This window comes from Passer montanus, unplaced genomic scaffold (assembly GCF_014805655.1).
Source record: "Passer montanus isolate IOZ18808 unplaced genomic scaffold, ASM1480565v1 scaffold211, whole genome shotgun sequence".
NCBI classification, from domain to species: Eukaryota; Metazoa; Chordata; class Aves; order Passeriformes; family Passeridae; genus Passer; species Passer montanus.
In genome coordinates, this window is record NW_024366715.1 from 319,074 (window position 1) to 335,223 (window position 16,150).

Here is a 16,150-nt window from a genome sequence, read left to right on the forward strand (position 1 = left end):
CCACGTGCCACACTCTCATAATGCCAGTCCAGAGATCCTTTTCTTCTTATAGCTCAGCATTCAGATCTGTAGGACTTTGACACAGTCACTGCAGGGATTAATTTTCCCAATAAAACATCGTGCTCCAGAGAGATCATTTTTTCCTAATCACTTGGTAGCATCCAGCTGGTACACGAGCCTCACCCCATTGCCCCCAGCAGATATTCTGGAAGATTTGAAAGGGCTGATGGGCTGCCTGCAGGCTTGGGCACGAGGTTGGGTGTTAGAAGACAGCCCGCTCTGCAATCACAGCTTTCCATCTCTCCAGAACCGTGGCACAGTGGCTCAAACTAAAATAGAGGCGCTGCCTCCTCCGGGTGCCAAGGCAGGAGCACCTCCACAGACCAGAGAGCTCCAGGCTTCCATTCCAGGCCTGGAGGGAGGGAAATGGCTCCTCAGGAGGAGGAAAGGACCCAGACTACCTCTGTTTAGGGGCCTGATAAACTCTAACACAGTTATGGGACCATCCCCTTTCCCAATCCCTAATTTAGCATCCTCAGTCTGAGCCACTTTGCAGCTCATTTTTGCACCTTTCAGAGTCAGGAGGAGATGGGGATGCTCAGCATCTCCACAGAAACAGGCCCAGACTCTCTCAAACCACATTCCTTAAGAAAAAAAATATTTTTAAAAAAAGAGAAAAAATATCACAGTCTCCTCCTGAAAAACTGGTTCAAGATCACATCAGTGAGTCAGAAGCAAAGCTAGAAATAGCACTAGAGCTCCGACCTGCAGGCACAAATCCCATTAAAAGCTGTAGGGGAACCATTTCTGTGCGAGGCAGAAGTCTGGACCCCTCTGCTGTGTGCAGCCACGGATCCCTCTGAGCCATGGCCTTCACCCACCCTGAGCCCAGCAGCTGAGCACTGAGCCTGGGTGTTTTCCCTGTGCCCCACACAAGGGCAGCCCAGAGCTCTCCCACCAGGGCTCATTTCCCCAGGAACATCTGCCAGGGTCGGGGCAGGAGGTGCCGGGTCTGTCCCAAGGAAGGGACTGGCTGTGCTGGCCCTGCCGTGGGGACACTCATCACCTCACGTCACTGACAACAGCAGCGTGGCCTCTTGCTCTTCATCCCCATTTGGCCCTGCTGGGTGGCTGTGGAGCTTCCCAAGGCAGGCAGGACTCCCCAGGCTGGAGATTGGGTTTGGATGTTTGGATCCTGCTCACAGATCCGCTCTCCTCTCCTGCCTGGCCCTGGAAAGCCCCCAGGAGCCCAAAATCCCACATGACCAAAGGAAAACCTCACCTTCCTCCTCACCAAACCACCACAAGACACACCCAAAGCTTTGGCCAGCACTGCTCCAAACCATCCCAAGCCCACGGTGGGTGTTCAACAACCAGACACTTCTCAAAGTCCCACCAAGTGCCAGCATCCTCCAAAGAACCTGCAGCAAAACCACCAGCAAAACACCTCAGCCCTGACCAGGAATGGTGCTAAGGGCACCCAGAGGATCCCAGCACAGCAGGCAGCTCCCCTGTGCCAGCCCCTGTCCCCACAGAGCCACCAGGAGCCGGGTCCATGGAAGGTGGCTGAGCACCCTGGGAATGGTGCCCGAGCCAGGGACTCTCACCAGCCCTGTCCCATCCAACAGGATGAGCTTCAGAACTCAGGATTTATTGCTTTTGGTTGTGTTGGCTTTTTTGTGTGTGTGCATGAAGAGGCCTCAGGGTCTCCCATTCCCAGGCTGCCTCAGCAAAGTGGAGTGCAGGACTCCCAGTATAACGAGATCCAGTTAAAGACAGGCTGGGGACCTGAGCACCCCTGAACAGGGATCAGAACTGGGATGCTGCTGGTCCTCTGCCCACGCAGGAGCAGGGACTGCCATGCACAATCATGGACACTTGGAATTCATTATAGCCAAAATTCAATCAATCAATCAATCAAATAAACTGAGGAGTGATTCCACCTGGCCAAGTGGAGCCCCATCAGCACAAGATGGATGCTGCTCTGGTTGGCAAGGTGGTGTTTGGGCCAAAGCTTGATGGAATGATCTCAGAGATCTCTTACAACCCAGTTGGTTCTGTGATTCTCTGACATTAACACCTGATAAAGACAGGGAATCCTTTCAAATTGAGTATGATAAACGATAACATTTTGTAAAAGGGTTTCACAGGAGCTCCATGGACACTTGGAATTAATTACAGCCAAACCTCAATCAATCAATCAATCAATCAATCAATCAAATAAACTGAGGAGTGATTCCACCTGGCCAAGTGGAGCCCCATCAGCACAAGATGGATGCTGCTCTGGAGTGGCATTTGGAGCCATTGCTGTAGATACTTTAGCACCAGTTGGATTATTGTCAGGAGCAGGGGTTTCCTCTCTGAGGAAGGAAGGGTCTGGCTGAGCCCTCCCCAGGCTCCTTGTGCTCATCCTTCATGCAATGTTTCAGGGCTGATCACGCCCCAGTTCAGCCCAAATTCACCCTGACTGAACCCTGCTCCACTGCTCAGGGAGGCTTTGCTCAGCCGTGACCTTGGCAGAGATTTTCCTCCATCTCCCCTGGCCTGGAAGAGGAACAAGGCACCTCTCCCTGAGGATTGTCAGCGATGGGGAAAACACAAACAAACCCACACAGGGATGGGGAAAGCAGGTGAGATTCCCCACGGACCAACAGCTCTCTCCCATCCCCAAACAACCAGGGATGAAGAAGAGAGAGAACCTCAGGCTCTCTGCACCTTGACCCACTGCTCTTAACACCCTGAAGAAGGCAAAGCAAAGGCTCAGAGGTGCCAGCTCAGATCCAGGCCACCTCAGCACCGGCCCACTCCATCACAAAGGAATAAACCCAGCCCTGAGGGGGTTGAAAAGGAGCTTTCAAGCCCAAAACACACCTTGCCCTGGTGACCCCACGGGCTCCAGGCCACCCTGCTCCAGCCCATGTCCCACCATCCCAGCAGCCCTGAGCTGGGACACCCTTGACACACCAGGAGCTCTGTTTGCTGAGGATTCGGCCCTGCAGTCGCTCTCCAAATATCTATACACACACACACACAGGAATTCTACGGGAACGGCTGAAAACTGCTGAACAAACAAGTCAGGAGGGCTGGAACCTGCTATTCCACCTGCTCCTCGCGCCCTCTCCGATCCGCCGTGGTTTCTGCTCCTGACACCACGATTAATGACTAATTACTCGCCCCATAATGAGCGCAGGTGTTTAACTTTCAGCTCACCTTCCCTGGCTTGCATTCGTCAGCTCTCGTGTCTGGATGCTCGGACACTCAGGCTTTGCCTCGTTATCTCTCAGGCTTTGCACTGTTATCTATCCAACTGTTGTCAGCACACGCCTTCCCCATCCGGTTTTTAACTATAATGGAGATTTTTGAATTCCCATGAATCTCCTTTGAGCCACCGGAGAATCTATAAACACTATAAACATGAATACTGTATAGTCTACTAAGAAAATATATATTTGTGTGTGTATTAAATATTCAGATTCATGCAACGAATATCCATGCAGCTGTACTGTATTACTGGTTAAATTTCACTGCAGTATAAATATATTATAGGCCACAGCATAGTTGCTCCAGTTTTATATATAGATATAAAAAAAGATGCTTTTTCCAACTCATTTTCAATGTGTCAGTGGAGGTGTCTTTGGTGATCCTGGAAATATTGATGATGGAAGTGTCACCTAAATAAATAAATAAATTCCAAGCTCTTGATTTATTTACTCGTCCCTCCCGATGCCTGGCATAGAAAATTTAAGACTTAATAAATAATGTGCCGTCACACTAATTATCCCTCCCCTGGGCCTCACACTGGCACACTGCAGTGGCTGAAACTGTTGCAGCATGCAGCATTTTCAGTTATGAAACACGAGCCGGGCGCCGCGTTCGCGCTCGGCTTCCCCGGGGCAGGCACGGAGCCCTCCAGCAGCCCGGCCCCACGCCTGCAGCCGCCCTCCAGGAGGTCCTGCCTGACCTTTGCCAGCTGTTCCCTGTGCCCGGGAGCTGGCTGTCACCCAGGGCAGGGACCAGGGTTTGCCCCTTCCATCCCCATCCCGCTGCTGGAAGTGCCCGTCCCCTCCGTATCTTTGGAAACCCACGAGCCTGGGATGGGAGAAGTGCAACAAAATGGTTTGGATTTGTTGGTTTTTTTTGCACGGACGCTTATTCGGTGCAGAAATCAAAGGTTAAAAGTCACTTACACAGCTATTGCTTCCCATGCAGAACCAAATATACACCGTAGAAAATACTGTATTAACTACAATGCAGAGCAGCACTCAATATCTGCAATTGTTCCACTTCAGCTTTAAATACGGGACTAGATTTTAGCGACTAGACATCGGTTAGCATTTTGGTGATATTCACATAGTTTGTGTTAGCTAGGGTGCAATTGGCTGTCTTCAAGTTCTCCTCCCTAAAATCCTCATTGCTATTGTTTACACCTTCCTGGATCTCCATATAATCAGACTTACTAATAGTAGAGGCACTTCTGCTTTTCTTTAGGTCAGGGGAAGAGGGGATCTTTGGGCAGCTGGTTACTTGCAAATATTGAGCCTGCTCCTCTCCCTCGGTCTCCCGGTGGTAGAAGTAATTGAAGTTAGACACTATGACGGGCACTGGTAAGGCAATCGTTAATACGCCAGCGATGGCACACAAGGAACCCACTATTTTCCCCCCGATGGTGGTGGGGACCATGTCTCCGTAGCCAACAGTCGTCATGGAAACCACAGCCCACCAGAAGGCATCGGGGATGCTCGGGAACTGGGACTCGCTCTCGTCGGCCTCGGCAAAGTAGACGGCGCTGGAGAAGAGGATGACGCCGATGAAGAGGAAAAATATCAAGAGGCCCAGCTCCCGCATGCTGGCCTTGAGAGTCTGTCCCAGGATCTGCAGCCCCTTGGAGTGCCGGGAGAGCTTGAAGATCCTGAAGACCCGCACCAAGCGGATGACTCTGAGGATGGCCAAGGACATGGCTTGCTGGCCCTGCTGGCCATCCTCTGGCTTCTCGGCCAGCTCCGTCCCTAAGGTGATGAAATAGGGAATGATGGCTACAATGTCTATAATGTTCATGATGTTGGTAAAAAAACCAGCCTTGCTGGGGCAGGCGAAAAACCTCACCAAGAACTCGAAGGAGAACCAGATGATGCAAAGTGTCTCCACGATGAAGAAGGGGTCTGTGAAAGAAGTGGACTGCTGGTACCCCATGCTGCTGTTGGAGTAGGGGGGATGGCTCAGCCCGCTGCCGTGCATGTCTTCGTTCTCATCCCGAAAAATGGGCAACGTTTCCAGGCAAAAGCTGACGATGGAGATTAAAATCACCATGACAGAGACAATAGCTATAATCCTGGCAGGGCCTGAGCTCTCGGGGTACTCGAAGAGCAACCACACTTGTCTCTGAAACTCGTTCTCAGGCAGCGGCCTCTCCTCTTCCTTGATGTAGCCTTCATCCTCCCGAAACATCTCCATGGCCTCTTCCCCCAGTTCATAGAAGCGGATCTCTTCGGAGAAGATGTCCAAGGGCACGTTCACCGGCCGCCGCAACCTGCCCCCGGACTGGTAATAGTACAAAATGGCATCGAAGCTGGGCCTGTTCCGGTCAAAGAAATACTCGTTCCGGAGAGGGTCGAAATATCTCATCCTCTTTTTAGGATCCCCTAGCAAGGTCTCTGGAAACTGGGCGAGTGTCTTGAGCTGCGTCTCGAAGCGCAGCCCCGAGATGTTAATGACCACCCTCTCACAGCACTCATGGTCGGTCTCAGGGTTGTACGTGTCCTGCGGGTGACCGGGAAGAGCTGCAGCTTCATCTGCAGGATCTCCGGTGGCAACTGTCATTATTGGGCTTTAAAAGAAATCCTTATGCTAAACTCTTCCCAGCGCCCGGTGGTGGGATCGGGTTCAGGGCAGGGCTACTATCCTGCAGAAGGACAGGTACGTAGGTTTGGAAGAGTCTCATGAAAAGGCGAAGGGATGAGATAAAAATAGAGAAAAAAAAAAAAAAAAAGAAGAAGAAGAAAGAAAATCGCCCCTGCTGAGAAAGAGAGAGATGGAATAAAGTTGGTGGGAGGAGAGCAGATCCCTTCTCTAGCACGTCTATCCCCTTCCTGGAGGGGTTAATTTGCCTTCCTTGGGACAGAGTTCAACAACTCCCATCTAAACCCGTTAGGTGGAACAGAGGAAACACCTGAGGAACCATCACCTGTTCAAAACCAGCGTGGAAAAACTGGCATTGGTAAACCAGGGCTTTATTTTTGGCTAAAAATAAAAATTCCGGTTAAAAAAAATAAAGAGGGGGAAGGGAAGAGAAAGGAAGGAAGAAAAATAACCCCATCCAGCCCTGAAGTGGAGAGAGGACCCCGCGGGGTGCCGGGCTCAGCTCATTTCCAGGCATGCAGCTAAGGGTTAATTAATATTTAACCGTGCGATCTCAGGCAATCTACCCTCCAGGAGAGCTCCAGCTCCGCTTTTAAGTTTAACACCTTCCCAATCCTTTTTCCCTGGTGACATGCTGCCCTCCCTGCCTGCAGCCGAGCTCTGCGGCTGCCGGAATGTGGAGCCGGCGGCTGCAGCTGCCCCGCGGACCACCGCAGTCCCCCTCCTCGAGCGCTGCTGTCCCGGCTCCTGTCATTCTCTGCAAACCACCATGGCACACAGAAAACAAATCACATTACCTGGAGAAGCCAAATCTTAGTGTCTCTTAGTAACACCGATTATCTGACCCTGGGGAAATCCTAGAGAGAAATACAGGCTTCCAAGATCCCCATAATTTCCTCTCTCTTCAAAGTTAAAAATAATGGTGAGTCATCGCAGAAAGAGGAGAAGGGGCATAAGAGGGGTTAGATTCCCAGATGGTGGAAGTCAGGTCTTGTAATGGTTTGGACTGGAGAGAGAGAGAAAGAGAGACAGAGAGACAGAGAGACAGAGTCTTCCCGGGAGCTGTTGCAGATCTGCACTTCAGGGCAGATGAGCGTCTGTCTGATGCCTTCGGTAAGACGGCGAAAAGCTGCTAAGCTCAGCAAAACCCGATGTCCCCAGTGTCCTCGGGAGGTGTGGCATCGCCTGGAAAAAACACCGAGAAGGTAGCAAGCTGCGGGGGCTCGCAAGGAGCATCCGCAAAGCCGCGGCTGCTCGGGGCACCGCGCTCCCCGGCCGCCAGCCGCCCGCCCAGCCCGCACTGCAACACCAGCGAGGCGAGGGCGGAAAAAACCCGAGCGCCGCGTCCCTGCGCCCCGCTCAGCCCGGCGGGGCCCGCCGAGCCCGTGCCAGCCGGACGAGCGGGGGGGCAGCGACGCAGCCCCCCCGGCAGCCGAGGCTCTGCAAAGCCACCGAAGGTCCCCGAGTCGGTGGCACCCACCGGGCACAGCAGCCGCGGCCATTGCGTCGCGTCCCCCGGTGGCTCAGGAGGTTCAGCCACCGGAGCGAGCCCCCCGCCGGTCCCCGGCTGCGCCCCCGCCAAGGCCACCAGCCCCCGGCGGTGCTCCGAGCAGCGGGACCTGCATCCACCCTCCCCATGCTCCCGAGAGCCAGCCCCCCGGCCGACCCACCCCCGCGGGAACTGGACTCCGGTGGGTGAAATTTCTGCTGGGGATGTTGAGGCTCATGTCCCCGGTGGGCGCCGGGTCCTCAGCATCCCTGCTCCCGACGAGCGCTGCCCTGGATCATCCTGCATTGCCTCGCACCGTGGAGATGCTCAGCCCGGAGAGGGCCAACCAGCCCCTCATTTTTTGTCTCTTTTTTTCCCCCCTCCCAAATGAAATAAAAACCCCTCTAACCTCCCTTCTTCAGCTCCAACTCGACTTGTCTACTTTGAGCCAGGATTACAGAACCGGGCAGGGGAGGCAGGTGGAAAATATCCCCGCGGTCCCAATCTCCTCGGCAAAGATTTCAGCCATCTCCAGGCCATTTATGCCTGTTGGTTCCTCTCTTCATCCCCCGAGGTGCAGATATTGCCGCAGATCCCTCTTTTCTTGGAAATTTCCCTTTTCCGTGCAACCCTCCTCTCCCTTCTCCTTATGCACTAGAAAAAATAGTACAACCCTGACGAGGCTTGCAGCATTCAACCGCTTCTCTTAACCCTTTTCTGCCAGGCCCAGAGGAGAGGAGGTCGCGTTTGTCCCAGTTTTTATCCTTTTCCTGCATTTTCTCCCCACCACTCGCTCCCCAGCGACTCACCAAGGAGTTCAGCTGGATTTGACCTTCCCTGCCTCCTCCGAGCATCACGCCAGAACACCACAAACAACATCCTCCTGCTGCTGCAGGAAAGATCTGGCAGCCACAAACCTCCATCTCACCAAAGATCAACCAACCTTCAATGTTTTGGGTTTTTTTTTAATAAACATGCCGTTTTCCTCCTGCCCGTAGACTCTCTCCTCCCCTTTCTCCCTTCCCCAAACACCCCAGATTTGTTTAACAGCACAGAAATTTACTTTGTTTTTATTTAACATGTTGATTTTTATTTGGCACGGGCTCTGGGCTTCTTCCTCCGACTCCAAATCCAAGCGCTGATGCTCGGTGCTTGGCGGGGAGGGTTTTACGGCATCGTCTCACTTGACATCACCCATCCCAACACTCAGTTTCTCCTACTCTCTTCCCATCGCTGCTTGTCCTGGCAAACAACCTCCGCCCGCCCTCAAGCATCTTTAGGGTTAATCCATGCAAATTTGGGGGCTGAAGGGGGGGATGGAGGAGGTGAGGATTTGCCCAAAGCCCCTCAGTTTGCTCTCCGCCCGCACTGAGCACTGCGGGCGGGAGTCACAGGATTTGGGGTCGTGTTTGCGACTGAAGCACCACTCCCCCGCTTTGCACCGCTCCCGGCCAGGCTGCGTGCGAGCAGGGGAGCAGCGCGAACAGGGGGAAGGATGCAGGGATGGGGTGGGGGGGAGAGAAAAAGGCACCAACTTACACTGGGCTCTGCAGTCAGGCATGCGGAGAATGCACAAGCAGCTGCTCCGCTCCCGCCGCTGCCGGCACCTCTCACCTACAGCCCCCCGAACTCGTACCCCGGAGCCGACCTCCGAAGGCAGCTCTGCTCCCCCATGAATATTCATAAGATTAATATGAGCGTCTTCGCCCCGCTCCCCCCGCAGCCCTCCTCCCAAGCAGGAGACCTAGATTTCAACCACTGGGGAATAATCACATCCCTGGATACACGGTGCTGCCTCTCGTGCTGCTCCAACCCATCCCAAGCTCTTGGTAACAGCCTGGGTCTGCTCGGGGAGATCTGGGGGCTGGAGAAACACCCTGCAGCTCTGGGGAAGGAGAGGGGGCAGGACTGGACGTGCAGGAGCTGCCCTTGGCTGGGGTGAGGATGTGAAAAGCAATCATTTTATATCACTTTGCATTCACTGAGGTCCCTTCATGAGGAGAAGGAGATGGCCAAGCTCATACCAACACACAAGACCTATGGATCAATCCCTGCCTTCAGGCACGAGGTTTGGCCCACTCTGCCATCCCCCCATGGCCCCACAAGGAGCACCAAGGAAGCAACAAGTCCCACAAGGCTCCTGGCACCCCAGGCACAAGTGCCGGAGGGGGCAGTGGGAAATATTTCCATTTCCATGTGCAGCAGTCAGGTTTGCATGGAGTTACCAGAGCCAACACCGATCTCTCCAGGGACACCCTGAGGCAGGATGGAGGGCCTGGAACACCCTGAACACCTGAGAAAATCGGTAGATCTGGTGCCCAGTCATCCAGAGGGATGTGGAGACATGGTAGGGATAAATCACAGAATTTTAGCTCCCCGAGGTGCCTGGAGCAGGGGGTGGCACAGACAGACAGCGGGTGCAGCACTGGGGGATGTGAGCCTGCTGCTCCTCCTGACACCCCTCTTCACCTGGAAACAAAAATTACATTTTCCCAAGCCCCAGCCAGATCCCAATATTGAAAATTAATGTCAAACCCTACAGGAAAACTGGGAATCCTTCACGACCAGCCCTTGCACTGTGGGTTTCCTTGGGCAGGAGGATACCCTGGCTGAGGGTTTTTAATGTCAGCTGCACCATTTTAGCCTTTTCTGGAGGCAGATCTGCCATGCCAGGGTGGGTTGAATGCAGAAAATGATGTGCCCGAGGCTGATCCTTATGCAATATGTAGAAACTGAGGCTGGGCATGGAACAATTCAAGTGGAGCTGAATTTCCAACGTGCTCCTCCTGCTGACGCCTTGTGAAGGTTCTGCAGAACCAGGGGGATCTGTCATCCAAACAGCACCAGCTCCGTGCAAAGAGCCAAACTCCCGTCTCCAGCAAATCAGGGGAATTTCTCTGAATTGAGTGACGCTCTCTCCTGATTTACTACCCTAATTGTGAGCTATTATTATCATCCCTGTGTCTGCACCCGCCTCCCCCAGCCGCGCTGACAGCTCCAGACGGATCCCAGCCTCTCGGAGAACCACAAGAGCTGAGCTCTGCACCCACTTGGCTGTTTCACAAGGATTTAACAAGATGACGCCTTTGCTCGGTGTTATTATTAAATAATAATTTCCTCCTGAATTATTTCTCTCGTCTCAATGGGTTTTATAGACACCCAAACTGGAATTCGTGCCCCGTCTGCGTGTGTGGTGCTGGGAAAAGCACTTGGTGGGAGGATGTTCCAGGAGCCAGGAGATCCTGTGTCCAGGGTGACCTCTCCTTGTTTCCTTTATCCCCAGGGATGCCCCAATGGCTGTTCCAACCCTCTGTGGGTTTGCCACACAAATAGCAAAAAATAACAAAATACAAATAGCAAAAAACGTGTTTTCACCCCTTTTTGCCCCTGTGTCCTGCTGGCAGTGGGTCTGGGAGATGCTCCGAGAAGTGGTGCTGTGGGGAGGGATGAAAGCCACAGGGCAGGGCTGTCCCCAGGCCTGGCCTCATCCAGAGCAGCTGAATTCAAGTCCCAGGGTCTCTGGAAAGCCCAGCCCACAGCCAGCCCCTGCTCAGGGCACCCGGGGTGGGCACCTGCATGTGCCAAGCCAGGGGAGGGGTGGGACAAGCTCCCCAAAGAGGACAGAGCCTGTGCCAGCACCTTCACACCTCCTGCACAGCCGCAGACTGGCAGCTCTCTGCTGTCCCTCCTGGGCACCCCGTGCCCCCTCCTGCAAAGCCAGAGGGGCTTGGAGGGCTGGAGGCAATGCCCACAGCCATTGTGGGAAGGGGATCCAAGCTGGACCAAGCACTGCCCGGCCGAGGGGCCGGGCAGGGCAGAGCACCGAGCCCCATCTCCATGTGAGCCACGGCTTTCCAGCTGGAGGTGTTGACAGAACTGGGCCTTGTGTCGTTTTAGGAGCTGTGAAAGCTGTGAGTGAGTTCCCAGGGCTGTGATTCACCCTGCAGGGAAAGCATCCGACCTCCCACCCGCTGCTGACGGCAGCGATGGAGCTCCTGGACCCCCAGCACCCCCTCACCCCCCTCAGGGGGCGGTGGCAAGAGGAGGGGGTGCCAGGAGACATCTAAAAATGTCACAGGAACACGGTGACACGGAGCCACAGAGCCAGCTCTGCCCTGCCATGGCAGGTGCTGCTGGTGAGCCCCAAATCACCCTGGTGAGATGGGTCAGAGAGGCTTCCCTGACGCTGGGAGATGGGGAAAGGGACGGGCTTTGCCTGGAGGGATGTGGGAAAGGAGGAGCAGAGCAAAAGGAGACACTGGGCAGGGCTCCTTGTCCCTGGGAGAACCTCCTGGACCTCAGGAGAATCTCCTGGATCCTGGGAGAATCTCTTGGATCCTGGGAGGATCTCCTGGATCCTGTAAGGATGTCCTAAACCCTGGGAGAATATCCTGGTTTCTGAAGAGATCTCTTGATCCCTGGGAGATCCTCCTGGGTCCTCTGTGGTTCTCCTGGTCCCTGGAAAGGCACAACTGCTGAAGGGAAAACAGCAAAAATCACCTCTCTGCAAAGGTAACAGTAAACATATCCCTCTGTAATTGTCCAAGGTGTTTTTGGTAATAAAATATCCAATTATTTTAAAAACAGCTCCTGTGGGCTCCAGTCTGAGCTCTCCTTTGGGCAGGAAAGCTGAGTTGTCACTTTGCCTCCAAAGGTGCTCCAGCAGCCTGGAGAGCAGGTCTGGAGAGGAGCTGTTTGTTAAATAGAAAAAAACCCTGTTTGTTAAATACAAGTCTTGTAGCCAACCAAAACAAGGCAGAGAGCTTCAGTCCTGGGGGTGGCAGTGAATATTTCCTGCCAGGCTGCCCCTGATGGGGCTGGGCTGGCCTGGGGTGGGTGTTGGCCTGGAGGGTGTCTCCCACCGGGGCTGCTCCTGCCACGCCGGCTAAAAGGCTCCCAAAGCCTCTTGGTTTCACAAATTCAGGAAGGGAAAAGGAATCAGAAGGCTCCTTCCAGCCAGGGGTGAGGACTTGCAGCTCTGGAAGGAGCCAGGGCTCACAGGCCTATCACCCTGATGGACCCCCCAGCACCCCTGGGGCTTTATTGCAGGTGTCACCTGAGCTGGTCTGGGCCACCACGTCCTCACCAAGGGGACCCAGCCACGTCCCCCTGGCCTCCCAGTCCTCCTGCTCCAAAGGGACCAAGAGCAGAGTAGCTTCAGGGCTCCAAATGTGCCCAAACCTCTCCTCAAGATGCCAATCAAACGCCTGCTCTGCCAAGCCAGGGCTGGCTGGGGCACCTCCAGACGAGGGGGAGCTGATGAACACCTTGATTCCTTCTTCCTCAGGTCTGGGCCAGCCCATGCCCATCTCCTGATGGAGCATCCTCCTTCCTCCAGTTGTGGGGGGCTTTCCTCTCACTCCAGGGGTTGGGTGAGGAAGCAATCCTCACTGAGGAGCAGGGAGATGGGCCGAAAGATGAAACCTGGTTTTTGAGATTAGGGAAGAGAAGACTGAGGGGAAATGGAAGAAACTTGCAGGGGAGATGGCACTGCTGGAAATGGCCAAAGCTCAGCTGGAGATGAGCAGTGTCTGCAGACAGATTTCCTGTGCCTGGGGCAGCTGTAGGTGACCTCGGGGTCCCCTCTGCACTGCCCTGCTGGGACACAACTCCCTCCAGCCCTCAGCCCTGGGACTGGCTCCCCATGCAGGTGATGGCCAGGGTGGAAACATCTCCCTCACGGCACAGATGGGATGAGCAGCCCTGCAGACACTATTTTTGGAGCCTGTGGGTCTCAGTGTCTGGTGGTGCTGGGAGGGGGCCAGATCTGAGCCACGCAGTGGGATGAGATGTTCCCATCACCCCAAACTTTCATCCCTCCCCAGGGAGCTGCAGGACTGCAAACAAGCTGGGAGGAAAAATGCTTTGAGAGGATGAGTTCCTTCTTCTTCTCCTCCCACACAGAGCTGCTGCAGGGAGGAGAAGCCAAGGGCTGAGGCTGGCAGTGCCTTCCCCATGGCTTGGGCACGGTGGCACTGTGGGCACGGTGGCACTGTGGGCATGGTGGCACTGGGGCAGTCAGACATGAGTGGGATGGCCACAGAGTTGGCCAAAGTCCTGGGCTCTTACAGGACATGCCAGCCCCATGGCCGTGCCAAATCATGAAATCCCAGAATGGTTTGGGGTGGTAGGGAGCTTAAAGACCATCCACTTCCACCCCCTGCCATGGCAGGGACACCTTCCACTGCCCCAGCGTGCTCCAAGCCCTGTCCAGCCCGGCCTTGGACACTTCCAGGGATCCAGGGGCAGCCCCAGCTGCTCTGGGCACCCTGTGCCAGGTCCTCCCCACCCTCACAGGGAGGAATTTCTTCCTTGTATCAAATTTAAATCGAACCCTTTTAGTTAAAATCCTGGGTTGTGCCCAACCTGGCCTGTGCCAGATTCTGAGCCGTGCCAAACCACGAGCTGTGCCAAGCTGTGAGCCACACCAGCCAAAGTGTGGATGGTGCCAGTTTGGGAGCTGTGCCAAATGCCAGGCCAGCCCACTCTGCCTGCCCTCAGTGTCACCAAAAGCCCCCAGCTGCCCTCACCCTGTGGCCAAGCCCCCCATATCTCTGCTGCCCAGCAGAGCTCCCTTCCCTGCAGCCTGCCCTGGAAATGGCCGTGCCATGGTGGAAAATTCCTGGAAGAAAAGAGCCAAGATTTGATGTACATTTCCAAAGCATTTGGAGGACACTCATTATTTATTGTCCCTGCCAGGAGCAGCTGGAGATGCCCCACAGTGGTGGCACTGGCCTGGCCCTGGGAAGGTGTCCCCAGCAGCTCTGGGTCACTGCTCCCTCTGGTCACCTGGGCAGGTGACAGGTCCGGGGTGCAGGTGGCACAGGGAGGATGCAAAGCGACACTTCCAAGGCTGTGTGGGCAGGCAATGCCAGAGCCCCATCAGCTCCCACCAGGACCCAGAGCCCCCTGCCCAGAACCCATGGGCAATGCCACTGGGATCCATGGGAATGCCACTGGGAACCAAGGGAATGTCACTGGGATCCATGCCATGGGATCCAAGGGAATGTCACTGGGATCCATGGGAATGCCATGGGATCCAAGGGAATGCCATGGGATCCAAGGGAATGCCATGGGGATCCAAGGGAATGCCACTGGGATCCAAGGGAATGCCATGGGATCCGAGGGAATGCCATGGGATCCAAGGGAATGCCATGGGATCCAAGGGAATGCTACTGGGATCCAAGGGAATGCTACTGGGATCCAAGGGAATGCCACTGACAGGCAGCATCCTCTTCCCCGTCATTCCTCTGCTGTATTTACTATTTCTTCATCTCCCACCCCCTCTTTTGGGAAGAGACAGACTTCCCCGTTTCCATGGAAACACTCCCCCTCTCCCCTCATTTCTTCAAAGAGGTTTTCATCCCTTTCTTTCAAAAAGAGCTATTTTAAGGCACGGCTTCCCCTTCTCCCCCTCCCCACACTCTGCTTCCAGCTCACGTTTTCCCAGACAAGCAGCACCCACCAGGCGCCCCTGGGAGCCGTGGAATCACCCCCAGTTCTGGTGCCTTGGCTGGGGCAAGAGCAGCTTCAGATCCTGAGGGTTCCCTCGATTTGTGCTCAAACCCTCTGGGGATGTGGAATATTAAAATGCTGGTGTTTGAGGGAAGGTCCTGGGAGCACCCAAAATCCCTTCACTCTTGGAATGACTGTCCCTGTCACCCCCTGTGATTCCACAGCGCTGGGAAGCCAGAGGAATATTTCCTTTCCTGCTGTCAGGATAAATCCAGAGGTGACTGTAATACAGAACAGGAAATAAAGTCTCTTCCACCCTTCCCAAATATCAGCAGGGCAGAAACACCACCCAAATCCTCAGGATCGGGGCTGCTTGTGGACCTGAGGGGCTGGAAATGCAGCACTGGGAAGACAAAATCAGGAATCTATCAATAAATTGAATAATAACAAATGGCCCAAATCCTCAGGATTGGGGCTGCTTGTGGACCAGCGTGGTGAAGTGAGGGGCTGGAAATGCAGCACTGGGAAGACAAAATCAGGAATCTATCAATAAATTGAATAATAACAAATGGCCTGGACAAGGAGCTGTTAAGTAAAGGAGAATTCCATAGGGGAAATTTTAACCTTAGCATTCTCATGGATAAAAGTGAGAGCAGAGGGATGGACAAACACCCATTGTAGAAAATGCCAGGCCTGGTTGGAACACAAAGGAAGATCCTTGGATATTACTATCCACTAAAAAGGTGGGAAGTGAAGTATCCAAGATGGGCTGCTCAGCAAGGTGTGGTTTGGGGAGCAGGAAATACCTGTAGGAGCCTGGCTCCAAGCTGGAAGAGCCCCTCTGCAGCATCCTGGAAACGTCACACTTGGAAGATCCGGATGCTCTGGCTTGGAAAGAGGGACAGGACACAGGTCATTAAAACCCTGCTGAGGTGCTGAGCAGGGAAGGATGAATCGATATTTCTTCATCATGCAGGGAGCAAATGGCTCCCAGGGACATTCCCAAGCAGGAAATTCCAAGGCAGCAAGGGGAGGATTTACAGCACGGCTCCGCCGCTGTGCAGGGATGTGCTGCTGGAGCTGCCACAGCCACCAGCCCTCCCAGGGGATGCCCACACTCTGCCACAGCAAAGCAGGAGCTAAAGGGCAGCAGAGAGCATGCTTGCACAGCCAGGTTCCTCCAGAGCCTCATTTAAGCTGAATTTCTCTGTGATTAACCCCGGCAGCAGCAGGGCTGGCTCCAGGGGTGGCTCTGAGCACCCACACTGTGGGACTGCCCAGGGGCCATTTACCCTTTGTAACCTGTGGACATGCAGCAGAAAACTGCAGGAAACAGCAGGAAACAGCAGG

At 54.4% G+C, this 16,150-nt stretch overlaps 1 protein-coding gene across 5 annotated transcripts; it reads right to left on the reverse strand.

The window, feature by feature from the left end:
- Nucleotides 1-3,600: 3,600 nt before the first annotated feature.
- On the reverse strand, nt 3,601-8,975 carry KCNA2 (potassium voltage-gated channel subfamily A member 2). Of its 5 annotated transcripts, none has more exons than XM_039709514.1 (4): nt 8,885-8,975; nt 7,755-7,999; nt 6,654-7,041; nt 3,601-5,899 (listed from the first exon to the last, which is right to left on the reverse strand). In XM_039709514.1, the coding sequence occupies exon 4, from the start codon at nt 5,815-5,817 to the stop codon at nt 4,318-4,320; it is 1,500 nt and encodes a 499-aa protein (XP_039565448.1). In that variant the 5' UTR covers nt 5,818-5,899; nt 6,654-7,041; nt 7,755-7,999; nt 8,885-8,975; the 3' UTR covers nt 3,601-4,317. The 5 variants fall into 5 exon arrangements, with proteins under 5 accessions (XP_039565448.1, XP_039565445.1, XP_039565444.1 ...); XM_039709511.1 differs by having other exon boundaries at nt 3,601-6,010; XM_039709510.1 differs by having other exon boundaries at nt 3,601-6,013.
- Between the last annotated feature and the right edge of the window lie 7,175 nt (nt 8,976-16,150).

Excerpts from the sequence above, each read along its gene's own strand:
- KCNA2 (XM_039709514.1), bottom strand. The coding sequence starts at position 5,817 with ATGACAGTTGCCACCGGAGATCCTGCAGATGAAGCTGCAGCTCTTCCC.